This window comes from Grus americana, chromosome 20 (genome assembly GCF_028858705.1).
Source record: "Grus americana isolate bGruAme1 chromosome 20, bGruAme1.mat, whole genome shotgun sequence".
Lineage (NCBI taxonomy): Eukaryota > Metazoa > Chordata > Aves > Gruiformes > Gruidae > Grus > Grus americana.
In genome coordinates this window covers 8,752,327-8,779,962 of record NC_072871.1, presented here as the reverse complement: position 1 = coordinate 8,779,962, position 27,636 = coordinate 8,752,327, and the positions used below count along the sequence as shown (strand labels likewise).

The 27,636-nt window shown below is 35.3% G+C and overlaps 1 protein-coding gene across 14 annotated transcripts in view; it reads right to left on the bottom strand.

The window, feature by feature from the left end:
- The window catches only part of DENND1A (DENN domain containing 1A), a 213,603-nt gene that overhangs the window by 160,548 nt on the left and 25,419 nt on the right, over positions 1–27,636 (bottom strand). For all 14 annotated transcript variants that reach the window (XM_054848877.1, XM_054848881.1, XM_054848878.1 and 11 more), the window contains one exon: positions 16,169–16,212. In XM_054848877.1, coding sequence (XP_054704852.1) covers positions 16,169–16,212 — 44 coding nt within the window. The remainder of the gene's footprint in view (positions 1–16,168; positions 16,213–27,636) is intronic.

Below are 27,636 nucleotides of genomic sequence, written 5' to 3'. Positions count from 1 at the left end.
ACAATTGCAGGAGAGTAAATTGCACATATTTTTAGCGGCCTTATCAATATAAATTGTCCTCAAATTATGACTGTACATCTATTTTTTAGAAACAAAGCCATGTAGCTGCTACATAGCATTCTGAAATAAAACAGTGTTAAAATGATAACAAGTCACCAGTCACCTCAAAATGGCAGAAAATACTCTCTGCATTATTTTGATGATTTAAATAATTACTGTAACTGCAAGCAAAAACATTCACATAATAAAACACTTTAGCATCTCATCAGCATTGTGTTATTGTAGGATAATAGTGTATTACTCAAAACTTACTTTGCACTTGTTTCTTGACATTTATAGCTTCCTAAACACAGAAAATGAAATTTTCACTTAAAGAGGCAATATATTGAATCTGTACCACTATACATTCCCTTGTCTTTTAAAGAAAGATTTTACAGTGATATTCTTATGTGGCTTTTATAATGTTAGTGGACATAATTTGCCACTCATTATACACCAATACTTATCTGCCTTGATACACAACTAAAAAATTGAGACTAGTACAGGTTAACCACAGATGTATTTTTAAATTTTAACTATTAAAAAAAAAAAAAATCACACCCAGAATTAGCTTTTAATTAGCAAAAACTGCTGATCTTTTGCATGTAAGAGATACAATTACTGGAGAACTATTCAATTTTTGCTCAAGTTGCAAGCTCGTTACTATAAATATAACGCTCTTTTTCCTTTTTCTTTTTTTTTTTTTTCCTTTAAATACTGCTCAGTTTGAAAGATTAGCAATGCCTCCATAACACACAAGTTCCTACAAGACCTCTTTAGGTGGGTGGTTACTTATGGCCGACAGAAATCACAATTTCTTTCCAATTTCAAACCAAAACCATAACAAACCCAAACCTAGAATCCCTTCATGTCAGCATCTTAGAATCCTTTTTATGTTTTTACCTGATATGAAACACAGAGGTAGTATCAATAGCCTGTTTTGTTATTTTATTCCTCTATGCCTATTTTCTTAAAGAAAAACCTACATAAATGCCTCTAAAGCAAAACACCCTAAAAAGAAGAACAAAAAACCCCAAAACAATCCAGGACACGCAGCTGATAAGTGTAAATTACCCAGTAGCTGAAACCCAGGTCTCTAGGGGATCACATGCCAGTTTTGTGGATCAATCCCCAAGTTTATATTTTCACAAATCTTTTTACATGCAGTTTGATTTTTAACATTTTAATGAGCAAAAAGTGCATCTATAGCAGCCAGTCAGCACAGTTAAAGTGCAGGGCATGAACTGTGTCCCTTGAGGGATTCAGCCCAGCCGTGTCACCAGTGGCTTTAGGACATACACCACCTGGTTCCTTGTCCCAAGGTTCCAACTCTTTTCATAATCAAAACACTGCTGACATTATAAACCCCACACGGGTTTTCTAAAATCCTTCCCAATCAATAAAGCCAGTACATAACTTATCGGACACAACACAGAGCTCATTGATTAAGTTTGGTTTCAGTAGCAAAGTTTTCAAAATAAATGAGGCAGGAATACAGTGTTCAGCCCTTTTGTGTCACATGGCAATTTATGAAGGTGAGGCAGTCTCTGAAAGGATTTCCTACAACACACACGAGAGATACTTGAAAAGCGTATGGAAAGCAAGGTTGTTAAATACACACAATACACCCTTGGCTTGTGCCCCAAATTATCTATATATAGAGAGAGATGAACTTGTAAAGAAAGCTCAACACTGCTGAAAAATTCTGCATATTCACTTGTGAATTTAATATGCAAGCTGTATCTTAAGTCTTTTTTATTTTTATTTTAAACCTTTCACCGTATGCTCCCACTTCCAAGTCAATGGAATAACTTCAGATCCTCTTAAATATACACAATGGCTTCATTTCTCTTGTTCCAATGAATATTGGTAGCAAATACCCCATGCTGCAGCTACAATTAAATAAAACTGCACTGATAAAATGATATGCAACTGACGGTCTAATGCAAGAACAGCAGCAGACTGTTGCAAACAACCTACTCTCAGAGACACACACGTTGCAACATACACTTTAAGTGGAACAAGAAGTCTAAGTAGAAGTAGGAGAGAAAAATTAAACCACAGGCAGAGATCTGTGAAAAATGATGAATGATTAAGGCAAGATACTCGAATATTACCATGAGTCAGAGAAGGGAAACAATACACCGCAAACACCAACAGGTTGGGGACCTGTATTTGGAGCCGGATGGGAAACCTGAGGATGAAGCTGAAAACACTTCCCGGAGTACCGACAAGACCTTTAGCTGTGGGCCCCGACTGGACCAGCAAGCAACTACAGATGATTTTATTTCTGCTCAGAAACAACCTCAAATTTAAACATAGCAAAAATGTTAATACAGCATAAAAGAGTGCTAAGACATTAACTGAAGCAAAATATTATCCAATTATTTTGATATGTGGGTTGTACATTAATCTACAAAAGTGTAAACTGCTCTTATATTTAATTCATCTGGTTGAATAATTTTAAGCTAACAAATAATTAAATTATCCACTGCAATGGAACAACAGGTTTAAGAATTCAAAACAGTTGCCGGTGCACCCAAATAACCAACTTAAACCTGACAAGAACTCGGTAGAAAAACCAAAAGGTGGTGAAAGAAAAAGTACAGAACAATCCAGAACATCATAAATTCTGTTAGCTCTGCACGGTTGGTCAGAAATTCATACACATTTTCCTAGGAATGAGACCGTTTTTCTGTACAATAAGCACCTCAGTAACAAGTTTTGCTAACTACTTTAAACATTTTACAGAGCAACTACTTACAATGGATGGGAAAAGGTAGTCATGTTTCAAAATTGTATTTAAAGAATATAAATGTAATAAAGCAATACCAGCCCAAAAAATTCGACCACTAACTTGAGCTATGAATAAGAAACAGGGATAAGCACATCTTGTGTTTTGAAAATTTAAAGTTTAATTTGCATTTATTATTATTGTCAGTTTATATTATCTTACATCAAATTTTCATAAAGTTGTTATTACAGATTATTCTCATCAATTAACAAATGCCATATAATTATGTAGTTAAAAAGCAGGAGAAGCATTCCAATTCAAGCAGCTTATAAAAACTAATTCTCGAATTAAAAAGAAAGTATCCTGCATGCAGAGGCCAGTGTCACACAGCCACAACAAAAAGCTGAGATTTTTGCAAGATGATGAAGCAGAGAAAGCAAAGAACAATAAACTTAAAATGAGATTTCTCTAGATTTTAAAAGATTTTTCTAGTTTTTTAAAAGCTGATACAACAGATTAAAAAAATCATTGCTCACATAAAATATTTATGTCAAATTTCATCTTCCATTGATTTTATCATAAAAACTTTTCATGTCTTATGGCAGTACTGAACTTTACTGATTTTTATAATGGTGAAAATATTTTAAGAATTCAATTTAATCAGTTCTTTAAAAGAACGTTATATACAAAAAATCAGGAGTATAATTTGCTTAAGACCATTAATTTAAATTACCTTAAGTTAGTTTTTGCTCTACTTTTGTACTGGAATACTAGAAGAATTAAAACTTTATAACACTAGTTCATCCATTTGCTTAGTGTTCCAAAAATCCATTAGCTCCTTCTGAGCAATTATAAAGCTGGAATTAGGGGAGGGTTTTTCTTCTGCAAAAGTCACTTCTTCCTGCCCGAGGGTCAGAAGGGGAATGGTACCCAGTATGAAATAACATCATTTCACTGAAGGTAACCAATTGTTCTCAGGAAAATGCTATTTTTTAATAACAAACAAAAAACCCAACACACATATATATAATTCTGGTAACAGGAAGAGTATGAGATAAATAACATTTCCTAAGCATATTGAGGCCTGCTATAATTTAAATATTTTAAACGTACAAAATATGTGCACAGATGGGCAACTTTTCCACTTGCATTACTAAAAACATATTTCAAGATAAAGCTCAAAATCCCTGAATTTTTTAAACCTAATTGTGACTCTGTTTCTTAGAATTCACACCCCAAGGCCAAAGCTTTCCTGCCACCAGTCCTTCAAATCTGATTTGGACATTACACGGGAGGAGGCTCCAAGCCTCCCTGAGGTCTCACTCCTTTTACAACACACGCAAAAACAGTAGATAATGGGCCTGTGCTGAATTCACTGCTCTGCACAGCTCCTCCTGGGACACAGGCCTAGCAGATGTGATAAAAACTGTGTCAGAGAAGTAGCTCTAGTTTTTGCCTTAATGACAACTTCAACCTCTCAACTAATAGAACAAAAGAACAGAACCGACTTTTACTTTTTTCCAGTAGAAAAAAAAAATCTGAAAGTAAAGCTGAACTAAACATTTAAGCAGTTTTTCAAAGAGATCTCCTTGATAAACATCTTTAAAACCCCTTCAATAAAATTGATATAGTTTTATTCTAAGACAAATGGATTTTAGCTAACATGCTTAAAAAAAAAATAAATCAACAATTCCTGTGGTAAGAATAGTTGTTCCAGTCTTAAATCACGAAGAATTGAAAAATTATACAAACTAGCTGTCCTGGTTCTGGCAATATAAAAAAATCAATAAAAAATTAGGTCCAATTATGTGCGCAAGCATTGATTAATTGGTAAAGATAAGAAGTGTCAATATCAGAAAGCTATAATACTAATTGAACTAAATATATTTTAAACATTTAGTGACTAAAAATGAGGACTATTTTCACTTCCACATTTAGGAAAAATTAGGTGAGAACTATAAGCTGTGAAAAGATAATCACATACTTCTCACACCATAAGTCAACTGCACAGATATATTGCATCAAAAACAAAGCTTTAAATATATATATTGTGTTTAACATTTGTTAAATATTATAATTCTGGCTTAAGATGACTGGCCCTTTTAGACGTCGTCTCAAATGCTCTATTCAGCTACAACTGCATACCCACTTAATCAGCAATCATTGTTCTCTGAGGCAGGACTTTGTTGTCAAGACAAGCACTGAAACCTTTAAAAAATTTCAGAACTGGCATAAGAAAAAAGTGATCTTTGTCAAACAAGGACAAATTTATGCAAATCTTTTATAAACATTCACAAACATTTATTTAGCTTTTGAAATGTTGGCCTCATTTGAGAGCATGAAAATGAGGGGGAAGTAGGAAGATGCAAAGGACAGCTTAGAGGCTGGCACACTACATAAATATTCAGAAGGAAGATTATAGGATTCATGTTAGGCTGTCTTAGGTTTCTCCAAAGTCCACATAGAATACCAAAGAACAAAACTAACGAGAAGTAGAGCAGATGTTAGACAATGCAGCAGCCCTCTTTTCCACACTCACTTGGCTATACTTCGATGCTTTCATTTTTTCTTTCAATATGGTTAGGTCATTCAAGGATTCTCCTATAGACTCGGTATTGTGGCTACAGAGCTATAAGCTGGACCTCTGTCAGCTTTCCAAAAGTTCCCAATGAAAAGGCATTATGCAAATTCTACCTCTCTTACTCTCTTTCAGGAAAAAAAGCCTCCAGTATGCAGTCATTGGAGTATTGGAAGTCCCAGCCTTCATTTCTGTATGGTTGTGTTTGCCTTAGGGCCATGCTGCTTGTTTTGACAGTGGATCCCCCTAGATAGTTGGGATTAGTCGAGCTTGTTTAGATAAACTTGAAATCAAGGCCTTCTCTAGGTAGACAGCTAGATGTAGCTACTGAGTTTCCAGCTGCCTTCTTCTTTCATCCCAAAACAACCGCAGATTCACAGTAGAGATCACAGCCACAGGCTATGTCACATACATAAGTACAAAATTAAAGGCTGCTAAAAGAAGCCTTTGTAAGTCTTAGTGCTAAAATAAGGAATCTGTACTGCATGGTTTAAACAAATTATTCAAGAAGCACCAATAAAGGTCTGCAACGGATAGTTAACAAGACATGTTCACAAAAGAAATACCCTGTTTACATAAATGGGCAAGATCATGCTTTGTTAATCACTTCTGCACCATCCACTGTCCAGCCTTTTAAAAAATATATGCAAGTAAATACTCTAAACCAGTATCTGCTAGAATATCTGAAAATGAGCTCTGTTTATCAAAGACAAACTTTATGGTCATAGGAGACTATTATGACAGTACTATTCCAATTAGATTTCAGTCATATTCACAACAAGACTAGGCCAGATTTGATCTTTACTACAATCAGATAATGCAAACCATAGGAATTCATTCACACAAATATAATACATTAAAAGAGAAGGGCCAGAGCTCCAAAGCTCAATTAAAATGTAAAATCAAATCCAGCCCATATAACTATGTTACACCTTTATAAATCTGCATTGTAGTTCAGCCCCAACAGGAGAGTCATTTTTCAGGGGGTAGAAAAAGAAAAAAACAGGTTTGGCTTTTAAAGATTGTAATCTCTTCTGGCTGGGTGCAAATTTTCATATACCCTTCTGCAGCATCCAGGTACAACAGACGGGAAACTAAAGTAAAGGAAAAATTGATCACTAGGATGTTATAAATAAACAACCAGCAAAAAAAACCCAAAGAAAAAAACCAAACAAAAATCTTAGTTCAATGAATAGTAAACATAATTAAAAAACAACTCCTGTCCTTTGCTCAAGAAAAAGGATGTGAACAAACTTGCAATGTTGAAAATGGTTTAAATAAAGACAACAGCAGAATTTTATGGTTAAGAAGCAAAGGTAAGAATTTGCCACCAGCAACTTCTCTGCCTCTGTGCAAAGCACTTCAGTATCACTTTTCTGCCTCTTCCATATTAGAGAAATTCTACGATCTCTCATTGCAAAATTATTTCACTGACAAGATCTTTTATAGAAATTCAAAGCATTAAAAAAAGTGTGAAAGAATAACATTAGACTCCAATTTCTTCCTGCACTGGTTACCAAAGAGAATATTAGAGCATATACGGAATTCAGCTAGCCATTCCATACGATACATTCTCCACTAGTGACATCCTTACCAGGAAATAAAGTTACAGACTGGGAATCCTAACCAACAACTGAGCAAAATACATCATTCCTGAGAAGTAATAAGAAAGTTTCATCATGTTATTGTGCTTAAAAGAAAACAGAAGAACACTTTTAGAATTCTTACCTAAAAAATAAATATAACTGCTAAGAAAAATGCCATGGCTATACCTAGCTCAGTGTTATCAAATACCAGAAACTGATATAATTCATGGATTTGCCATCTCACAGAAGTCTTCTAATTACTAGGACTGAGATCCTCCTTACTGCTGGAGAGCTGTTGAAGAGCTTTAAACCTAGTCACTAACTTATCTCCATTACACAGGTATTATCTACTTTTTGCAGCTGAGGAAACATAACAAAACTAAAAAACTATCCCAAAGGGGGCAACAGCTGACCGATTTTTACAATTCAGGAGTATCTGTTCCTCAGATTTGCATTCACACCATACCTATTTGAGAATCCTCTAAAGGAGAAGGAAGGGGAAAATGATGAGACGTGAGGAGGACACTAGTGCCCCCAGGGAAAGAATTTTTCTAACATTAAACTTTGCAGAGATGCAATGGAGTTGGTGATCACCTTTGATAATTGAAGGTTATAAGAGAACATGGCTTTTCAACTTATGAGTATTTTCACAACTTTTAGATTTCCAAATATGAGAACATGCTAGAGAGAATAGTGATCAAAAACCTGAAAGCTATAAAAACATTCACTAGCCGTGGAAAGCAGTTTTCACTTGAAAACAAGACGTCTGATACGTACAAAGATGACTGAACTTGGAAACTTAAGTTTTCCAAGTACAAAGCTAAGAACTTTGGACTTCCCTGGGTAAACGCAGAATAATTTCCAACTTTTCTCTATAATGTTCTACACTGCTGCCGAGACACAAGTGAAAATTTGAGTACATGAACATTGATTAATCTCATCTATCAATCACAAACAAATCCTTTCGGGCTACTTTCCAATAATTCTTTTAAAAATAAATCAAAAACAGAACAAAGAATAATGCATGCAAAATAATGTGGGAAATTCAGTTAAAACATCATGCAATCTAAATGCTGTGCACTATACGTTTATGAAATTATTCAAAAGTTATACTAAAACCAATAGCAAATATGCCAACATAGACCTCATGATGATGGCTATGAGAAAATGCAGTACCAAGAAATCAAAAGATGTAAAAAATTTCAAAATTCCAGTTATGCACACTCTTATAGACTAGCTTTATTTCACAGCTAAGGTAGTAAAACATTAAAAAACACATAGCTTCCAGAACATGCATTCTACTATTTTGCCATGTTACAGTAACTTGGAATTCAGTCCACCTGCCATTTAGTACTCCTACGTTCACTGGCATTCCTACACCTGTCTTGTGTGTTGTGTATTCCGCAAGGCACTCCACCCTTACAGTCTAATCTGGGTTTGATAACCATGCAGATGACAACGGAATACTTGTTATTACTGAAGTAACAAATCACCATCTGACTTCACTGAGGAGCAACATTTTAATATAAAATCCCTCCTCCTGAAAGAATGGACAGATTATGCAATCTTACAGTTCCTCACTTGGAGGTGTGAGGTGTGGAGCAAATAAAAGGTCATGCCTACTTTAAAGCAAGCATCACACATAACAAGTGTATTTACATCCACACCACCCCAAGCCCAAACTCTAGGAAGTCCCTTGGCTGTCAAGAATAAGTCACGGAAATCTCCTGCCACCTTTGAATCAACACAAACAAAGGGAGAGCAATCTTCTAGAATTCCCATTCATACCCTCCACATGCACCAGCATCTGGCTACAAGAACTCAAGATGGTCCATTTAAATAACAAAGCACACGCTGTTTTGTCTGGTTTGATGCTCTTTTACATGCCACAGGATGCTCTGCAAATAAAAATATACTTTTATTTCCCACTTGTTTTTTGTCTTTACAGCACCTTCAGTGAAGCTTTAGCTGCCTTATCACTTTTTTTTTAATGCATTTATACACTGGGGTATGGGCGGACATGTTGCAAGAGCAGGAATCCAAAGAACTGTTTCCTCCTCCACACGCTCAGGAAACTTTGAAGCATTAATGACTACTTTAGGAGCTACACAACAAACATTCTCTTTACTTTGTTAAAACAGTACAGCTACATTAAAAGCAGCAATAGAAAACATATTAAGGGTGAAAAAAGCTGCAAGACAGAGTATTATCAGTGCTCGTTTAGTAGTATTGTCTCAAAAATAGTCATCAGAAATTCAGATTTCTAAGCTAGATAACTAAGTCATCCCACTAAAATCTTGATTTAAAAGTGATCTCTAATCAACTGAGAAATTAACTACTTTATGACTATTACTATAAAGACATATCTGAGATTGATTCGTAACTCTAACCTTGACGATACCACTTACCTGCTGACGTTTATTTTAATCACGTTTCAAAGTAAGTTCTACTTTATTTCTGTATTCCTGTACATGCAAACATCAACTTAATCAGTCATGGCAAGGAAGACCGTTGCATGCATTGAGCTGTGTTGACAATAATTTCAAAATGCCTACACTCACCATATTGTTAGGCACTTGAATTTTATTTTATTTTTAAACAAAACAAAGATACTTTCTACATATTACAAGTTTTTAAACAGCGTTTTTGAAATTGTTTAGAAATTGATCTGTAGCACCAGTACAGAATGGAATGGTTCAGGAAACTGAAACATGGAACTTTCTAAACTATTTTGATAATGACTGGCTTAACAAACCAAAGTAGAATATACTGCATAATCATCTCCCATTTTAAAGAAACTCATCTTTACTTGAAGTGAATATTTTATAGTTTTATCAATAAATTTAAACATAAGTGATAACGATTACTCACTTTAGGCCTGATCCCACAACCTTTACTCATACGAGTAGTCCCACAGGATTTTAGTATGACTACCTCAACGAATAAGGGTTGGCAGGACAGGTTTTAAATTATTCATATATTCACAGATTTTTAAGGCCAGAAGGGACCATTATGATCATCTAGTCTGACCTCTTGTATAACAAAGGCCATATGATTGTATCCAGTAATATTTGCACTCAGCTGAATAATTTGTGGTGAAATCAAATTGTGTTTATTGAACTTCCAATATTAACTCAAATTTTACACAAAAGAAAACAGAAATTGTTTAGAAAGTGGCATGAACTACATTTCCTCTCACTTGAACCCAATTATTCCTCTATTTCTATTCAGAATTTTTCTAACTTCTGGACACTGGCTTTTGATATGGCTTTCACACACAGACTTAAGAGTCCATCACTCTCTCAGGTACTCTCAGGCCAAAATCAAGTCACCTCCTGGGCTCCTTCAGAACATTAACTGGCCGTTAATTACTATTTGTTTTCTGCACATATACCACTCCTGCCCTGCACCATAATTTTTGAAATACAGATATCATAACTGGAAAAACATTCCACTAATGTTATCAATGATGCAGCAAACAGGAAAAACAGCAGCATCTCCATCTCAGCTCTTTCAGAGACAGAAGCAATGGAGTAGCTGCTTGGATTACTAGTCTAAAGACACCAAAAAATAGTTTTGAGTACTTTGTCACTCAGCATGCCTTAGACTTAAGGACTAACTTTTTTCAGGGACACTTACAAAGACTGACTTACTATTTTGTTCTGCACAAATCCACTGCAATGATTTTTTGCAGCCAATCACCAAGTAGTAGTAAAATAAACACACAAACTAATAAAGAAACCTAGAATGCTATGATGCTGCATGACATTCTGTGCAGATCTGATGGATTACTGAAAACAGCTATTCTACTAGGCTGTTAAACATATACTCTGGCTGAATTCTCTCATCATAGAAATACTTTACTACTGTAATCCTTGGATTTACTAACTTAATTCTAAAATGGAACTTGGATGAACAGATTATGTCAAAGGTTCTATTAAGACACAAATCATTCTTGCCATGTATTTCTCAAGGTTTGCAGTTCTATCTAGCAAAAACGCCTTGTAAAGCACTTAGAACAAGGATAGTATACCCTACTACATACACGCACAAAGACATTAGATTTGAAGAGGTTCTGCATTTTTTATACTCATTAAATGATACTAGAGAAGCACATAAAAGGCACAAATAGAAATACATGAGAAAAACTGACCTGTCACCTAGTTGGTCTAAAGAAAAGGTAATGAAAAAGCAACTTGTAATATACGACAAGGATGAGAGAATAAGACAGAGCAAAGGAGGAAAACATATTTTCTTCACTTTCCTATATTAAAGGATATACATCTGGTCTAGAAAAATGCTCTGAATTCAGGAAATACTCCATTCTGTGGTCAAAGCCCATGCTTTAGTCCTGTCCACTATCTCTCAGGACTTGAACCAAAGAACCCAACTTTGTCCTCATAGGGTAAGTCGTCACCAGAATGCTTCAGTGAAACAGCAGCTGTACTATCTACACAGAAGGTACGAGGTGATCTCCTTACACATTAAACAGACTGCTTGCCTTCCCCGTACAAAGGTTTCCATTCATGCTGCTATTTTACCGCTACCTAGTCAATAGGGGTCACTGTATAAGGAAAATGTTTATAACTATCCTACAGTAAGTTTTATTAGGCTTTCACTTAAAAAGACTCCCTGTATGAATGCAGTATGATAGCTCTATACAAGCTGACAGTATCAAATGCTTCGAAAGTGAGTATCAAATACTTCATATATTTACTATTTACACTGCCTTGGTTTTACTACAAAGTGGCTTTCAGAACACTATAATCACTTTTGTAAATTTTCTAAATTACTAATTACTCAACCTTTCCAATCCAACTTCATCTACTTTTGAAATGATAGCTGTTATCTTCAATTACTCTTAAGACAGGTTCTATAGTGCAGTGTCTGCAACCTGTAAAGGCAAAAACTTTATACTAAAATACTACGTGCAAAACAGAAATATCAAATTGGATTATAATCATCCCTGTTCAAGCAACTAAGTTCTCTTAGTGCACACAGATCTGGCAAGATAGAGGGGTTTATGCTCCATTTATGGCCAGCACTGTGTAAATACTCTCCAATCACACAACTCTTACAATGACACAAAGAAAGGGTGCTTTTTATTATTCCCTGTGTGCAACATTTCTACAATGCTCGTAGACTTTGTACAAAAAAGACCATTAGTTTCTATATAAAGACTGTCATAAAAGTTTTATAGTTTCTATAAATGTATAAAGATTGCTGGTTTCATTATAAACTCTGTTTCAATGCCAATGGAAATAAAAATTACCAGCAGAATAGAAGTAGCAATCTGCATAAGTACCAGCTTGCAAGCATGCATACCTCACTCATTCTTGTAGTAATTAACTGGTACATACAATAGTTCATCAAATTATAGACAAGTCATCATACCCACTTGAAGCAGCTCACAAATGGGAACTATCACCACGTAATTTTTTTCTTCCTTTCCAGATGAGTCATAAAGATTAAAACAATAAGGAACCAAATGATGCACTACTCAAAAGGCCATTTTAAAAATATATTGCATTTTACACAATTGTGTAATTCCTGCTACACCTTCCATTGATTGTTTGACTATTTTCTATTTTTATCTATTTGTACATCAACTATTTGCTGAAACATCCTTTCTGATGGAAGTTCATATACTTGCAACAAACTTCCTTGTATTAAAATTAGTTAGCCCAGGACAGCTATTCATCTTGGGATTAATCTTCAAAATAGCAGACAGCCAAAATTCATATGGTGAGAAGGGTAAAGTGACCTAGCCATAGCTTGACATTTATCATATTCCAATAGCACGGGATTTCAACTAAAAAAAAAAAATGAACTTTAGTACTGTAGCTTTATTAGGAACCCAAACCAGAAAAATATAGTAATAGATAAGTATTTTTCTGCTAGACTGATTTTTTTTAAAAGGATACTGCTACCTATAGTGACTGTATTTTATAAAGAATAACTAAGAGTTCTCATCTGTTTTAAATTCTAAGACCACTGCTAAAAAGCTAGCACTGAAAAACTGTTGCTTATAATGCCAACAATTACTGTATTTCATGTTATGTACAACCACATATACCTAAATACACTTTTTTTTTTTTTCTTAAAAGCTATTATGAAACACCCTAACAAGTTAGCATGCTCTTATATTTAAAAATGCATCTTGAGATTACTTCAGCCCCCCCTCCTGCCATTCCTTTAAAAAAAGCCCCCTAGTTATAACCATTTCAAGTGGCCTGGAGCAATCATTAGCATTTTCTTTCCTTAGTAAGGCTCCTAAGATACCTTGTCTATGACATTTTCTATAAAATATTCCGTTACACAGTTATTTAACAGATTTAAACCGTAGATGTCATTGTGGTCTGAACATGTCAAAGACAACTTGAGGGAAAAAAATCAAGACACGCAGAATTCACTTTGTCAGTAATTACAATCAAAATTCCTACAATGTGGCTAGCCTGCTCATTACTTCCTTACTTTGTATCAAACCCCTTATTTACATTTCAGATTACATTTTTCATGAAACAGTAAGATCTATCAGAGCTGAGAGGACTGAAATAATGAGGGAGAAATATTTTAATAAAACGTGTTGGGTCTGCATTACTTCCGTGTCAGAAAGAAAGGTTTCTTCTGTAGCAATGGATCATTTATTCTGTCTCTAAATGAGAAGCAAAAGATGAAACTGATGAACTTTTACTGCCCATTTGTCTTTAGCAGACAATTAAGACAGAAGATCAAAATGGATTATCATACCACGCAGACAACTGGCCCAACAGTAATACATCTCCGGGACCACAGATTTGTAACTCTCTTTTATCCCTCCCCTTTCTTCTTACTCCTTTTTCCTCTCTAAAGGCAATGCTAGCTTTGTGGCTCAAGGGGAGCCAAAAGGCTGGTCATCATTATTCAGTCACAGATGTCAATCTAACCTCCCTTTTTTCTCAGTTTCTAAAGCAGTGAGGCACAATAATTTGTGACAGATTCTTTTACTGTAAGGTACAAAGAACACACAGAATAAAACATCTAGCAGCAGCGAAGGTCTCTGATCAGATGTGCTGGTACATGGGAAATACAGTGTATGTAAAAACAAGCACTGATAGTTTAGATGAATAAAAAAAAACTTGAGGTGTTTTTTTTTTCCTTTTTTTTCTTACTAATAAGTGCTTTACCTTGTGTTGATTTAACCCAAATATTCCTTCTGGATTAAATCATAAATGTTTGATTGCTAGAAACAATTTTTGCCTGCACTAACATGCATATCCTATCTCTCCTTTGCATACAGAATACATGCAGAAAAATTGTGGATTTCATAGTGTGACTTAGCAATTCTAAATTTTTTTTTCTTCCAAAAAACAATAAACCAGAAGTTTTAAGAAATAAACCTACCTGACTGATTTGCAGCCTACACATTTCTCAGAGCTCTAGATTAATCAGGAAAAACATGGATGTAGCTCTTCCTTTCTATATTGTTTATTCCTCTGGCTTACTCGAATATTCACAAGTAAGTGATTTTTCAAATCTAAATCTGTCAACTCTGGACATGTTTTATTCTTCAAGAATGCATAGCTTCTATTAACACAGGAAATAGTCTTTCTGTGCATCAAGAGGGAAAATGTTTTTGAAATCTACTCTGAGTTTGAGAAGTTTAGCCTCCTTTCTTTTGCTTTCCCTGTAAGTTTGTATGTGCAAAATATTTGATGATTTAAAAATCCAGCCCATCCCCACAAACACACAAAAGCACTACTGTGTGTTTTGTGGAGTCTGACATCAGAGATCAGAAATTCTGACTATAACTGGGTGAACATCTTAAGAATTATATATGAGCCTGCAGCTCCTCTGAGTTTGATTCAGTCTTGCATATTCATAGCAATATTATACAAGTCTAATTATTTGTGGGAGAAGGAAGTGGACTGTTAAGAATTTTATGAAGTAAGTTTTATGTACAAAAGTCTCCTGTAATACCTTGATTGTGAATACAGTTGACTGCATCAGCTCTGAAGGACCTGATACACTATGATGTGCTGAAAAGTAGTTAGTCTATCCTGTAAATACAAACTTACAGATCTATTTATTCACAAACTACAGACTGACAGTGGCAAAAAGGATGCAGTGCCCCAAAAAGTTTAGTTCCATGCTATACTTCATGTGTAAAGGAAGCCCTAATAGTAAAACTACAGTGAAAAGCAGTCAGGTTGAATAGCTGCTTTAAAAAAAAGATTATTATTACTACTACCTCAAAAGCACCCAGAAGCTCTGGTCAAGATCCCACTGCATAGAGTGATTACAGCCAAATATCAAAACATTTGTTCTGGCCCTGCTGAGCTATCACAATTTGTTAAATGCATTAGTCTAAATGCCACAAAATTTCATATTGCATGAAAATGCACTTAGAGGGAAAGGATCTGATATAAAATAGGTCTGCTGACCCTAACTCAATATCAGAGAGTCATTGAGGTAAAATTTATTGTTACATTAAATAGTTATACAATGCCATAACTTCAGCACTTCCCAGAAATAAAGGTGTAAGAAATCAGCTTGCACTCACAACCCAGATAAGCAGTTACCCTAAATGCTGACAAACACTAACAGCACGTTAACTCCAGTAGTACTGGAGTACGCCGCAGCAATAATCCCCTCTCCCTAACCTCTGCCCCTGCCCCAATACATTCCTAATGAGACACAGTAAAATACAGGGTAACTTGAAGCTCTTAATTTCAAAGTCAGCTAGAGATCCCATCAAAAATTCCAGATTCAATCTCAAGATGCACTAAATGAGAAATACCAGTGTGTTCTACCTGCACATTCATATTTTTACACCATCTTTTTGAAACAGACTCGAGACTGCATGATCAGGCAAGAATTTAAACAATGTACAGTAGGGCCAGGTGCCCAGTTAAATATAGCTATAAACCCTTCAGACAATGAAGCGAGGACTGCCAAATGAACTGCAGGCTGTGGCACCTAAAGGCAAAAAGTGAAATTTATTAATCAATTTTCCTTCACGCTCTCATGTTCGCTTGTAAATACTAGATTGTAAAACAATCTTATGAGATCCAAAATTCTTCCGTTTTCTGCTTTAAATGTGAAAATGTTTTTAGCCTTCTGCTCCTAATTACAGCTTCTTTTTCTTTCTAAGAATGCATTTATCTCTTTCAGTAAAAAGAGCAGCAATAATATGTTGAACAACCCTGAAATAAATTTTGTCATGTAAAAAATTAATTACGCATTCCAAACCTGGTCACTGTAGTCCTCTGGGAATTGCCTCCGCACCTCAGGATCTGTAAATAATTGACAGATAATATTAATTGGCTTTGGATTAGTGAGCAAGCAGAGAATCACACATTAATATTTGATCAGAAGATGATAGCAACCCTGGCAGGGGATCCAAGGAGGGCAGCTGAGGCTGCTATGTTGATAAGAGCAGGGAAGGACTTTTCAAGGCTCTCCTTTTACCCTCCTCCAGAAAGATAAAAATTGTATATAAAACATACACACACAAAACACATGAAACCATAAATATCTCTCTGTGCACAGACATGCATATATATACACATACATCTACATATATATGCCTCTATGTAAATATATATCTCTATATAAATTATTTTATAAGAGATGCCCTGGTGCTACACTGAACTTTAGGCTGTTACCTTGTGCGCTATCTTTCTGACTGCAATTTGCCAACTTCACTTCTGTCACCAGAAAATGGGTACTGAATGCACTTGGATTTTGGGTTTAATCAGATAACTAGCTTTGTCAGCTACAGACACCACGTTGATTCACCTCCACAGACAGTTTTCAGTGATACCAGAATACAAATCTCTCAAAATTACTCTATGGAATTTTAAGGTATGCTCCCTAGAAAACAAAAATATTTATCCAGAATCTGAAAGAGACAATTAAAGTAGCCCTGGAACCTCCATCATCAGGAAAACAAACATTAAATGCTTCAGATTAGCAAGCATTCAAGACCGATGCAATGTCCTTACTCCTTTGGCTCATCGGAATAAATAATATGGTAGTATTCCCTGAGAAGTTATCTTAAATTTAATTAGAGATGTTCATAAAACAACAAAATATAATTATTGAAATTATTTATATGCAACCTATTTAAAACAGAAGTCTTCAAAGCCATCCATTTTTCAGAGGAAAATGGCTGAGAAGGCCAGACTCCATTCTACAAATAATTTTTTTAATTACAAAAACCAAACAATCACACAAGAGTTCAGAATAAAGTGTAAGGCACAGAAAAATCAACTGGTACCCCATGCAGTTTCTACCCTTTGTGCAATCAGATGGGTTTGGTTGGATGATGCGTGGCTCATGGGATACATTCCTGACTCTCTATACACCGTTTCCACAAATTTCGATCATTATGTAGGGAGTGGTGTTGCACACACAACCTCTACTGCTCAACTACTGCAACACTGCACTATAGCCGAGTCCTGAGGGGAAGAGTCATTTTTATGACACGTGTACCAAACACTTATTTCACACTAGTCCCACCCTGGATTTCTCACTGGCAAAGTTTACTTTAGTAATAAATTAGTTGATTGGTGATTCAATTGCTAGCAGATACAAACTTCTTAATAAGGTGTATTCTTTTTACATTAGAAATACAGCAAGACTGTACATTAATAAACTTTGTAGGTTAACTTTTCCCACACAATTAGATGCTTAGTTTTAACATTTCACCATTACATGCATACAATTGCATATACAACATACCAAATTTTTATATACGCATATGAGTGAACCTTTCCACATTAACACAACAAAGGAGAAATGGAAAGGAAGGGATCACCTTTTAAAGCCTTAGTTTGAAAATTCTTAAATCTATATGCAGGTAAGTGTACTAAGCTCAGTGTCCAAACATGCAAAGATAAACAGCTGAACTCACATGAGCAGCCCTTTATACACAAGTAACAATTAACAAAACAATACAGTTTCCTATTTCACCAAAGCAAGCACAGTATCAGCAGTTAAGATGAAACTATGCAACATCTATTATGATGCATATTCTTAAATATTTTTAAAAGTAATTATTTGAGGCTAAACTTTCAGAATTTCACGGGAAAAAACAAATCCATGAAAGAAATACACATAGTATTGCTTAAGAAATCTGTAACAGTACCTGGAACACAATACTGACATTTCGCCCACCACTACTTCTATTGACCCATTGCTCCAAACTTAATATAAATATATATACACACATACCAACACAGAGAGCATTTTATCATTTACCATTGTTTAAGGAAATGAGGAATTAAACTGGGACATAAATCCATAGTGTGTGCACTCTAAACACATTCCCCCATAGATCACAATCCATATTCTCCATTCTTTAGAAATACAACACAACAGATTAGTCATACGAAGTAATTGTGTGTGTGTAAGCATGTTTTTTTCCTGTTTTCTTTGCATCTTGAAAGCCTTTCTGTGTTTCAGGAGCTCGTTGGCATGAAGGAAGGCCTATAGGAGCCTATTTGACAGCATTTATGCAAACCCTGAAAGCTCCTAGCAAGGTCAACGTCCAGAAGACACAGGTGCATTACCCCCCACTTTGCAAGATACTAAGATTCACACATAAGCACTAGTAGCTGAAAGTTATAATGGACAAATAAATACATGTTGGTGTTTTTCTTGTCTCAGAGGCTACCTTACAAACCTTTCTCATTAAAATGAAACAAAACACAACTTAATAACTTAAAAATCACAGCCAAGGATTTTTTGTTAGGTTCTTTCAGTTTTAATTTTAGCTTTGGCTATATATATCAATTTTCATTCAGAGTTTTTACTTAAATATGTTCATTCTTACAGAAAATTGGGAGTTTTGTTTTCCTGCCTCTCAAAATTGATGCGCCATGAAGAAATAAGGCTGAGCAGTGGCCACAGAAAACACAGTATAAAATAAACAGACAAAATGCTCCCTGTTCCATACAAGTCCCTACACAGGAAAGTCAAAATAAATCAACTCACAACAAACCAAAAGATTCCCATTGTGCTCATCTCTTACAAGGACCACTACATTTTGTACGGCAGCTGACTAGACTATGCACTGAGTAGGATTTGTTGACTTATTCACAGCCACTGTCAATGGTGTAGAGCGTGGTACATAAATAAAATGCAGTTCTGGTCATTACCAATACAAAGTAACAAACACTAGCTTCCCTCTCACCATCACTACATCAGAATCTATAACTCTGACAGTTCTTTAATATCCTTTGATATCAATAGCTAGTAACGGAGGATATTTCAATTTTCAAAGTTACTGAAATGTTTAACTGATCCACTACAAAGTTATTTTCCTTTAATTATTTAAGAAATTATGCATTTCTGAATATTTGTCCTTTAGGGGTAACACACACTAGTTAAAAATTAGACCACAGGTTATTAAGATCTTTAAAATCCACGAAAAATCAGATCACCTTTCTAATTAGCTTAAGACTGTTGCTTCCAAAACAATTTTTTTGTCACGTGCTCTTGCCACGGAAAGAATTGTAACACATCCTTGCTGTAAGGGCAGCAACATTTCGATCTCTGTGGTCCATGCCTACGGCTTTCCTTCCTCGCACAAAAGCGGCAACACTGAGAGCCATCTCCAGCACTGCAGGGCCAGGCTGGTGTACGTGCAAAAGGCTGGCCTCCACCTTCTTTTGAGAACAGGAGCGCAGATGGATTACCTTTGGCTGCTGCAGTTTGCGTACCACAAGAGGCAGGTATGCCACATTTTAAGAACCCTACCTGTAGGTCATCCAGCCTAGTTACTCTTACATTGGGAGTAAATATTTAGAACATCTATTTCTTATTTTGTGTCTTCGGTGAGCTTAGTAACAGGAGAAAATAAAAAGAAAAAAGAAAACCCAAAAAGAAGACCCAAACCCCTACAAAACCACAGGTAATAGATCTTATTGAAAGGGGCCTTTTAAGCAATTCAGTAACACAAAATGGGGAGTTTCTAAACTTTTCCACATAGTAGCTTACTGACTGTAATACATTTTTTTACTTTGCTATTACATAGTCTTTTCTATATCTCTTAACTAGTACCATTCCACTTTTACTTGTCTATTGATCTGTATCCTGAAGGATAAATTATTTCTACCTCTTTAAGGTAAAGGTAAAAAAAAGGTAAAAGTGGAATGGTACTAAAAATACACTTTTTTTAAGGCAAAAAAAAATTAGACCATAAAATATACACACCACAAGGCTCAGTAAGAACACAGGAGGAAATTTGCTGGATGCTTGCTGTGCTGTGCAGACTTCAAGCCACTGAAGCAGTTATGATTGTTTTCAAGACTGAGCAACTGACAACGTCTGAATCTGGGCTTTGGTGAATGGATATCCTCACATGGACAGTGCTATTTCACTCACCAGATTAAACATTACCAGTCTGCAATTTAGAACAAGATGTGACTGTGATTACAGTCCCCACCTGAGTCAGTTTCTACAGGTTCAACACGAACATGTTCTCAAAGCACACAGTCTACAATGATATTTTCATCCAAAAAATGGATCTCACAATGCTATGATACATTCATAAGCTAAGCTGTCTTTAATATAAATAGAAGCTTCCTATGTCAATCAACTGTACACATTAGAAGAAATTTAATTTCATCCACAATGCATGGAATTAACTTCTCATCCACCAATTTCAGTGGAAATAACAGCAACATGTACTTAGCTGGATGAGCAAAGCACCTTGTGGGACTGCACTGGGTGTCACATGCCTGTTAAGACAGTGGGATATATAGTTTGTATACAGTCTGCTTTTGATGACACATCTCAAAACTGCATCAGAATGGCTAATCCATACAACCTGGAACCCTACAATTAAGAAAACCACCTTTAAACTATGCCTGGCAGCCATGCACTTGCACATCCTCATGATTTTACAAGTACTTTATATTTCACATTGCATCAGCTCCATCACTTCAGCTTTTAAATGATCTGGGAATATTTACTAGACTTTCAGTGTCTTTATTTGGAAAACACTACACAATGGAAAAAGAAACCACACCACATCTTTTTATAGCTTTCATCACTTTATCCATTCTTCACTGTTAATCTAATGTTCATTTGAAAGGTGTTTTCAACTACACTTACCTACATACATATACACAATAAAATTATATTTAAGTTACATGTAGTCATTACATGAAGTTCAAGAAAGTTGGAGCACCCTCACTAAACCAAGAGGATTTACATAAATACCTACATTTAAATTGTGGCCATCAAGACACCTGACTTTATGAAATATAAAGATCTACAAACAAATACTACTATTACTCCATATGGCCAGTCTCTCCATTAAAGGATAAGCACAAGGCACCTAATAATCACAATGGACACAAGAGCAAAATCATTCTGAACAGGGGAAAACGGTCGTACAAACGGAGGAATACAAGAGGGCAGCTCAACTGAGCATTCAGCTTGAATCAACACCACTAGTAACAGTAAAATATGCTTCAGCACTCATGTGAAATACTTGGTTAAGACATGAACATAACTGACTGTCAACTCTGCCTATAAAACTAGAGTGACTTGAAAACTTCAAACACTTTTACTAACGGTAATCTGTTTCGCACACTGGATGCAAACAGAATGAGATGTAGCTCCATTGTATCTCCAGACAATAAAAGAACCCTTTGCAACTCAAAACACAGTGAACACTCTTATTCTAGGTATTAACAGGCTTTCTAATGAAATGATGTTCAAATATTTTTCTACTTTAATACTCCATAGGCCAAGTAAACAGATGTAAAATACTTTTTTCAAGTTCAGGAGAGTGGATCTATTTGCTGACATCAGAACAAGGGGAGAGACAGACTGAAATCGTAACCAACCTCTTACATAGCTACAGCAAAGTACAGAGCTTGAAGATTTCCAGTGCACCAGTCATCTCTAAAGTTATAAAGCATTAAAAGCTCAGCTGAGGTCAGCAAAAGGACACATTGCAAAAGAATGAACAAAGTGAAAGTTAGCAACAGAAAGAAAAAATTATGAATTTTGGAGCTGCTTCTTAAACTAAACTTTTCCCAAACCTCAAAAGATGAACTCAAGTTGAACCTGTACGTTGACGGTAACTTAGTATCTCCTGTTTATCTTTCATTACATCTGATTTTGTAGTTTCCACTTACAAAAGACGACATGATCCACACAGTTTCTGCCTACTAAGATTCATGAGTGACTTCACTGAAGTGTGAGTGGGTTCACTTACCAACCTGATGCGCATCATTGTAAGCCCTCTTCCCAGAGGATACAGCCCCACACAAAGCAGCTGCTGCCCATAAAATCTAGGTTGGCCAAGGACCTGGAAATCCACTAGCCCATATTTCTCACAACCACCCTGTTCTAGGGAGGACCAGTTAGCAAAACCACAAACAAAACAGATCACATGGCTATTTTTGAAGCAGTTTCCTTTGCAACTATTTTAAGAGGTGCTTTTGAGTGAAAACTTCTGAATCACTTCTCATATGAACTATTTATGAATTTTTTTTTATGAAATTTTTGTAACTGAACATATTTTTTATTTTGAAGAGGGGTAAAAAAGGACAATGCTATTTCTCAGTGACAGAAGAGTACAACTTTTCTGCACTGTCACAGCATCATTTTGATTTCTTGCCATGCATTTATGGAGTATCAACAAACAGGTAACACAAACCATTGATTCCACACTAGCTGAATACAGTTTTCATTGCTAACACATTTAGTTTTTCCCTCTAGTAGTAGAGATTCTACCTCACATCTATGCACATTCTGTAGAGAACCGTATTGGTTACTCAACCACATTCAAACTATTACTGTTAGTATTTTAGTAAATACGTGAATGTTTCCAAGTTCTAAAACCTATTACTGCCTCTCCCTACACAATCTTGTTCAACAAAAAGCCAAATACAGAAGAATATTGAAATTAGCTGTGAACTGTATAATCCCATTGTTCAATTTCATGGCTTTTAAGACACTACCTTCCCCTCCTCACAAGTCTAGATGTTAATCCATGCTGTAACCTGATTTAATTTTCCAGATGACAGGATGGGAACATGCTACAATGGCATATTAGTGTAGCTATGCTGCTCTTTTACTCTCAACTTTTCTTACATCATAAAGTGAAGAGGTTTGCTTTTAAGAAGAGGCATGCTTAATTACTTCTAAAAATAGTGCTACTCAAACTGGTCTGTATTCAAAGTGTATGGAAATTATAAAACCAGGGAAGTTCTTAAAAAAATTAACAGAAAATACTTCCCAGAGTTAACCACAGAAAACCAATACATATTATCCTGTTTCTTCTGATAAAAGTCAGCCAATTTAAGTCATTCAAATATACTAATCCCAAATTAAAAATATGGTGAAAATTACTTCATTTTTCCTCCCTAACTAAATGATTTAACTCATTCACTTCTTTAAGGTCTTTATAGCTGCAATCCCTCCAAAATGAAATGGAATTCCATTCAGAGCAACTTTAATTTCAACACCCACTACACATCATAGTACTTATGCAGCATAACTAAAAAGTAATGTAAACTTCTTTCCAAACCTCTGCAAACTCCTTGATGTCCTGTATTCAGTAGAGCCGAACACTTCTGCTTGCCCCTAAACTGCTGCAGCCTTAGCATGCAGATAACATCTCACAGTGGGGGAAGAGGGGAGGAGAGAAAAAGGCAAGGGGGTGGGGAGCAGTGGAGAAAATGTGGGAGAGAAAAAACCTATACACACAAGAAGACAAACAAGAAACCTCAGAACAAGTTCTGGCAGAAAATATGTATGGAACAAAAATTAGTTTTTCTGGATGTGAAGCCTTAAGACTTCAATATTTTCTTCTTAAAGTACTCCTTATTCTAAAAGCATACAAGTCAGAAAACAATCAAGATGTAAAATAAAATTTTTGAAGAATGTCTTACAAACTATATTTAAAAAAAACCCAAACAACAAAAAAAACCCAAACCACAAAACACCCACCAGCACCACAATGCATGCAACTGAAGTTACCCCAAAATATCAATATGCATAGTAAGCATACATAGCAGGTTCAGTATTCAAAAATACAACCCACATGAGAATAGTATGCAATGAAACTAATCACCTAGCAGATCACATTTCAAACAAATATTCCATTGCTAGGATATAGTCCACATCTTTGTGACAAGTTAGGCATAAATAAGTGGACACTGACCTATCGTTCGCAGTTACTGAAGTTTCTGTGAATGATGTACAATCACCAGTGGTGTGAATCAGCAAGTACTATATACACCAGCCGCTGTTCAAATGACTCCACTGACATTAACACCATAAAAAAAAACCAGACTTGCAAGTTTGCCTCTCTCTCTCTTAGCAGAACATTTGGAAGTCTGCCCTGCAAGTGCCAAAAACCTCACTGGTAACATGAAAACGCTTTTCACAACAGTTTAACCTACAAACAGAATATAAGGTTTGCAACTCACACATGAAATGCTGTTCAGAGTTCAGTAAAATGATCCAAAAGCAGGAAAGACTGAGAGCAAAGGCAACATAAAATATACATCATAGGAAACAGGAAGGAAGGGAGAAAACCAGAACAGATTAAGCAAATCATTATGATTTCCATAATTGTTTTATATTATTAACACATCAAGAGCCAGAGGGGCAGTGAGGAGTAAAACTTTCCTGGGCAGTGTTCAGCAGTATCTTTTATCATTATTATTATTATTATTATTATTATTATTATTATATCCTTCCAAAATAAAGCAGGTTAAGCTACAACTTCCTTGTAGAGTTTTACTTAAGGCTATATACAGTTCTCCAGAATAAAAAGAATTATCTTTAAAATTCAAATTATTCTGCAGAATACAGAGAGGTAATAGCTCTAACAATAAAAGAACTGACAAAAGTTTGCCGTTACATTTCAGGACACCTGAGATGGCTGGGTTCCTAACCCATCTCCTCATACCAGTTCTCCACCCAGTGTATGCATTAGTCCCTCACCAGCTTTACAACCCATTCAGAGTAAACCTTACATACGAGACTTTCACTGCTTCTAGCAGCCAAACCAACTTTCCATCTAAAGCGGTCTTGGTTAAATTCATTTTTACATTCCTGTTAAAAAACTAAAGTACAATAAGTGCAAAATAGAAACCACACTCACTTCTTGGAAAAGACGACAGGAGAAGCATTCATTGTCTTTAACAGAAAGAAGAGGCTACATTACTTTCCTCTTCGCAAGTTCTAACCAGTTATTTGGTGTCATGTCAAGTTATTGACCTGTCCAGCTTGCCACTTAAAAGGCATTTAGCATCACACGGACATTCCACTACAGAAAAGTAGTAGAGTTAAGAATGGTATTTCCAGTTTCTTCTAGCACAGTTACAACTTTGAAAGAATCTGTTGTTTCAATACCATTTGAACAGCTGAAGTATCATGAAATAAACAGATGCTGGAGGATTTTAAAAAAAACCACAACAACAAACTAAACCAACACTGAAGTTAGCTCTGATCTAAATGTTAACGCAAACATAACAACAAAAACTGAAGAGTCGGCTCCGTTTACATTGTATTTCAAATCTTGTCTGTAGGATGAAGCCAGTCATCTCTCTCCCAAGGAGTAAGATCAGCTCTTCCCTTCCACAGCATTAAGCTGTAATAGGAGCAGCTCAAGAAGCAAAATGCACGTGTCAGAGTCAAGATCTCATAAATGATAAGTAAAAGGATTTGGAAAAGTTATGCATCAGACTAGTTAAGACTCTTTCATAAGGTAACATGTTCCATCTTCAACTGCTATTATTTACTCTCTTGGATTCTTATATGAATGGTGCCAGGTTTAATCCAAACTTTACCAATTCTTTTAATGGAAGCTGTGAAACAGTTGTGTTGCAAGCACAGAGTGTCCAATATATGAAATATGGTTGGTGAATTACCTCTATATTAAATCCTTAACTCCTTTTGTTTCATCCATACCAAGAAATCAGCTTAAAAAAAAAGAGTTCTATAACAGTACAGATTAATTTCTCTTCTAGAAACATCCTAAACTGTAAAAATGAGATGTTAGAAAGTGTAAGATGTCTTCAGTGATCAGAAAACTCAGTGTTATTTCTTTACAAAGAAGAGCAGAAAACTGTCAATCCAGATTAATTTTTAAACTGATTATACTGATATAACTAAAGCTAGAACTATAAAAAGGGGATGCATAGGATAGCATTAAAGCTAAAATAATAGAGATCAAAAAGAGAAGACAAAAAAAGTACTTATTTCAAGTCTTGTTTGTTACATGTTTCTCCCATCTTCATTTGAGATCTTCAGATCTTTTATATGCAATGGTTAATTACTGTGGTGATACCTCAAGTCCACATTAAAGCACGGTTGATGAATCTTTTGAGTTTGTTTTACTATGCACTTAAGGGGATATTTCTCTTCATAACCATCTGTTCTTCAACCAACCCAGAAATTTAGTATTACTGGAAATCTAAGCCAAACTCCAGGAGGCCTGCAAGGAGCAAATTTTGAATGGATTATGTTTTTAATTCCTTTTTTCCCCCTGTAATTTCAGTCAGCAAGTTATACAGCAGCTAAAACTTGCAAAAGATAAAATTAGGTAACATCCTGCTTCAATGTTCAAGAAATCCACAAAGCCTGGCTTACAAAATTAAATACGAAATGTTTTGAAACATTTTACAGGCTGCCTGTAATAATCACACAAAAAAGTTTAAATGTAGAAGTTGAATTGGAACACCTACTTTAAGTAGGCTTTTTTTTGTTTTAATAATTTTTTTAAACTCATTTGTGTTTGATCAGTGTATTTTTTTTGTAAGCTTTTCACCACTCTATAAATTTAATAGAGATATGCTTCAAGTGCTCAGACCATGAATACTGAATTTGTTTCTCTCCTGCCTCTTTGTATTTATATTCTGAGACAGCAGAGTTGCCTGGTGACAGCCTCTTCACTTCAACAGCAGCTGGTAAGCCCTCCTTGTCCTGAAAATATGAAAGAAACAGTTAACTAATATTTCATGCTATGATTTAAATGTAACAATCTGGGAGTGCCAATACCACTGAGGGTAGGATTTACAAGGTAAGATTTTTCTTAAGTCTCAGAAGCAATAAAGGAAGAAAAATAAACAGATCTTCATCACATGTAGTTAGCATGCAGGAAAAATTAATCCAGAGTTAGTGCATCATCTAGAGTTTAACAATACCAGACACAAGTGGTGATTGTGTAAATCTGCCAATTTAACTTCTATTTCTGGAATGTAAATTCCCAAGTTACACAAGATAAGACCAAAGAAACTAGAGTTTTGACACTTTTACAAGAAACAGTCACCCCCTTTAATATTTACAAGACATGTATTTCAAATTGCTTATGTATGCCTATCTGCTTTCCCAAGATTACTGCTTCTGCTGAAGGTTCAAGCATGGGCAGCCCAAAACAATTTCTTTAAGCTAGCTTTTTACAGCAAAAGATTTACATTTGATAAAATGAGAGTTTATAGCATATTAATAAGCACCTTCATTAAAAAAAAATCCTTATTCAATTAATTTTAAGGGAAATTTTTACATAATGTCACATTTTCTACTTTCCTGTGTCAACCTGATAATTTTTAATTCTGTTTGTTGTTTTGAAGAAAGCCAGGAATAACATTTTAATGTCATACTGCTTCTTAGAAATACTTTATTACAAGAAACTCATGTAAAACCACAACATGGCCATGGCAATCAATCAACTACATTACAAA